Genomic DNA, 3,986 nt, shown 5'->3' on the forward strand with positions numbered 1-3,986 from the left:
ACATGTGATGTGAAGTGTGCTGACCAGGTGATAATGGAGCCCTTTGCGAAACAGGTAAAAATAGATTGAGAAGCGTGTTTGAAGGGAAAATGATGGCATTGTGAGTACAGCTTTCAACATGTTGAGCAGGATATGCTTGTGAGATGCCCTCTCAGAGACACACGATGGGCAGCTGCATATACGGGTCTGCCTGCAGAAGAGAGCTGGGTTCTGGGTACAGATGGAGAGCAATCGGTATAGGGAGAGATAATGACAGAAGCCCAAGAAGAGCAGCTCCTTTATATTGAAAAGCAAATACAGGGAGAGAGAGAGAGAGAGGGAGGGAGAGAAAGAGAGAGAGAGGAAGAAGCACAGAAGCCCATGTCCTAGGCTGGTGGGAAGGAAAGGAAGATAAAGCCTGAGATGTACGCATTAAACTTGGCAATCCGAGCTTGCTGTAGACCTCCAAGTGGACAGTTTCAGTGAGGTGGTGGGAGCAAAGACTAGATCTTCTATGGCAGAGACTAAATGTCATCAAATCTAGTTCCTCCAGCCTGAACATGAGGCTAAATTTCATTTCCCGACCTCCCTTGTAGCTGGGTGAGCCTGTGGGATTCAGGTCTGGCCCACGAAGTGTGGGTAGAAAATGATGCACTACCACCTCCAAGATATAGTCCCCACTTCCCACACTCCTCCATGGACCCCTCCTCTTGAGTCTCCCAGCCAGAGTAGAGGATCCGGGGAGACTCCAATGCCTTGGGGTACAGAGCAACTAAATGGAAGATTGGTCCCTGAATTACCACATAGAGTCAAGGGGCTCAGGCCAGTGGGGCCGGCAGGCACGGACACCCTGGGGGTAGCAGGAGAGTGGGGGAACAGCCAGCTGAACAGCAGTGACAGCAGGGGTCAGAGCAGATCAGCGGTCAGGACAGCTAGAGGGGTCTGCAAGGCCCTTTGTGACCCAGCTGTGGTGGCAGGGAAGTCCCGCTGGCTTTTGCTCTGCAGCCCCCTAAGGATGCCTCCCGATCTAGCAGAGACGTGTCTGCGGGGGAGATGACCCGGATGGGGAAGCCAGACTGAGTCGCTGCACAACAACACGAGGAGACAGAGACGACCTCTTCCGGAAGAGGAAACATACTGTCTCTCAATTCCAAGGACTTGGCGAAAAGAGAGACGACAATCATCTTTATTATCCAAATTCTAGAGAAAACAATTCTGCATCACAGCAGAACCTACTAGCTGCCAAAGTGGATGTGAAGTGACTCCTGAGGGTGGCCTCCCGGCCTGGGTAGGCGCCAAGCTTTGAGAATCATGTGCCTGTGGGACATGGCCCAGAGCTCCGTGGAGGACGCCTGGCAAGGTGCCTGCCCCGTCTGGCATGGATGTGGCTGTGAGGGAGATGACCAGGACAGGGAAGCAAGATCCATGAGCCACAAAACAACCCGAGGACACAGAGGTGACCTCTTCCGGAAGAGGAAACAGTGGGGAGGCCTGGCCACGCGTCCCCTTGTACCCAGATGCAGAAGGAAGGAACCTTCCTCCCAGGCGTGAAAAAGACCAAGGCTCCTCACTGGGCAGAAGAAGGACGGTCCTTGGGCTTCACCGGGGCAGGCAGCTGGCTATGGGGTCCGGCCGTGGCACTGGCACAAAGTTCATGGGGCACAGCAGTAGCGGGCACATCTTCTCGTGCTCCTTCAGAGCCTCGCTCAGGTGCTTCAGCTCCTCCGTCAGCTTCCCGATCTCTCTCCGCAGCACTGTATTTTCTTGCTCCAGGCACTCATATTCCTGAGGAAGACAGAATGGGCAAAATCATCCCTGAAAACACCTTCTCTTCCTCTGTCCTCCAGGCTGATCTAACCTGCACCGTGACGCTTGCCTCCTTCCCACGAAAGCTTTCTCGTTCACCATGCCCCCTCCATCACTCACATCTGTTTGTTCACTTGCTTAATGTCCTTGTCCTCCTGCCAGGATGGAGGGGACATCCTTTGTTTGTCTAAACCAATTTACTGAGGTGTAATTTACATAAAATAAACACATCTATTTTAAATGTATAATTCGGCGAGTTTTGACAAATGTAAATAACTACATTGATCGAGACCTAGAACATTTCGATCACTCCAAAAAGTTCCCTCGCACCCCTTTGCGGTCAGCCTCCCCTACCCCTAACTGCTGCTCTGCTTTCGAAAGATCCCTGTTGGGTTCACTGCTATGGCTCCAGCACCTGGAACAGTGCCTGGAATATAACAAATGTTTATTGAGTGCTGAGTAAATGAATGAGAATACCCCTTGCCTTGGCTTTGCTCCAACACTCATCTGTTTAATTTCCTCTACATCAGTTAACAGAGGCTTAGAACTGGAGGGGATCATAGAGACCCCTTGGCCCAATCCACATAGTGTAGAAACTTTCCCTCTAGCTCAGACATCTAGCTGGTGCTGAGCACCCTCTCCTGCAAAGGACAGTCCTTGCCATTTCTGAACTGCTCTGTCAGAAAGCTCCTTCGCACTGATCCCAAATCTCTCTCTCTCTTACATTCACCTATTGGGCTTGGTTCCACCTTATGGAACCACATAGAGTAAATTCAATACTTTTTCAACATCACAGTTCTTGAAACTTTAGGAGAGAGCCCCATACCACTTCCCCTTAGGTATTCTCTAAGCTCAACTGTCTCAGGTCCTCTGAGTTCCTGGGGTTTTAGGACTCCTGGACCCTTTACCCTCCTAGAGTCTGTCAGACACATGCTCCAATTTGCCAGGAGCTGAGAAAATACTGTTCCCAAAACGCAGTGTGTCTTTCCGGGGATGGCCTGACCATGCAGAGGGCAGATGCGCGGAGGTGATCTGCTCTGGGCTGGACCCGAGCCCACAGCCACCTCTCTCTGGAGATTCTCCCTAAGCCTGAGGAGAGGTACAAGCTCATCTGTGTCCGCTGCTTCTCTGTACGTGGAGGGCAACTGATGTTTTGGCGTTTAAGGATGGCTCCTACTGAAGTTTACCCTGTTCCCTTGGGCACCTTCCAGCCTAGCAAATCTTTTTGAATCTTGATTGTGTCAGCTTCTGGATTAGTGATACCACACTATTAAGCTGTCTATGAACTCGATAAGCAGGTCTTCTTTTTCTTCATCCAAGTCATTAATAAGTTCTGTAACACTTGGCCAATGGCATGACCACAGAGACTCTTATGGCGGACAATCTTATTTAAATCTTGCTGAAATGTTGTTTTCAGTCATTTCTGGGTTGATTCATACAGTAAGGCTTTGTTGCACCATGCAAATCATTTATTTTCTGAGCAGGGGACACAATCTTGTTGTCCATCACATATTTTCTCTTACTAGTAATTTTTTTTTATTAAAGTATGATCTTCTTACAGGCCCTAAAGGCACATGCAGATTCTCAGTTCTGCCCTTTTGCTAATGCTGTTCTCAACTGGACTGTCTTTTTCCTTTTCCATGTGGGCCCAGCTCAAGCCCACCACCTCCAGGAAGGCTTCCCTCATCATAGCACCTAATGGAAGCACATCTCTTATTATGAGTCTTATTCAGTCTTGTATCATACTCAGTATTACTTAAATAAGGTCTCTCTCCAAAGATCAGAAATATGTAGCGCCTGGGGCCTCTCCTGCCCGCTCCTGTATCCCTTCCCGACAGGCCCCAGAACCAGCATTCATGAGCTCAGCGACCTCTCAGCCCTGTCTCCTTCTCTCACCCGCTCCATTCCCTCCATTCCCCTCTGGTCAGCTTCCTCCCTCTCAAAACAAGGGGCCTAGAGGGGCTGCATGCAGAGGTCATCTGAGCCATTCTGCTGCTTCCTGCCTTGCCCAGGCAGGCTCTCAGGTGGTCTGGAACACTCTCCCAGGCAGCAGGCCTCACCCCTTTTCCCCGCAGGCTGTCCTGGGTCAGCTTGGTGTCACTAGTGCACTGGCCCCATTCTGCCTTCAGCCCTCCTCCACGCCTACCACCCCCACCTCCCCATGCTCTCCTCTGGCCTCTGACAAGCTCTAGTCCTGGAGT

General features: G+C 50.8%; 1 protein-coding gene across 2 annotated transcripts in view; it reads right to left on the bottom strand.

The window, feature by feature from the left end:
• Positions 1-1,159: 1,159 nt before the first annotated feature.
• The window catches only part of BATF3 (basic leucine zipper ATF-like transcription factor 3), a 13,220-nt gene continuing 10,393 nt past the window's right edge, over positions 1,160-3,986 (bottom strand). For both annotated transcript variants that reach the window (XM_011364506.2, XM_023533193.1), the window contains exon 3: positions 1,160-1,764. In XM_011364506.2, the coding sequence (XP_011362808.1) occupies positions 1,579-1,764 (186 nt within the window). In that variant the 3' untranslated portion in view covers positions 1,160-1,578. The remainder of the gene's footprint in view (positions 1,765-3,986) is intronic.

This window comes from Pteropus vampyrus, unplaced genomic scaffold (genome assembly GCF_000151845.1).
Source record: "Pteropus vampyrus isolate Shadow unplaced genomic scaffold, Pvam_2.0 Scaffold98, whole genome shotgun sequence".
Taxonomy (NCBI): domain Eukaryota; kingdom Metazoa; phylum Chordata; class Mammalia; order Chiroptera; family Pteropodidae; genus Pteropus; species Pteropus vampyrus.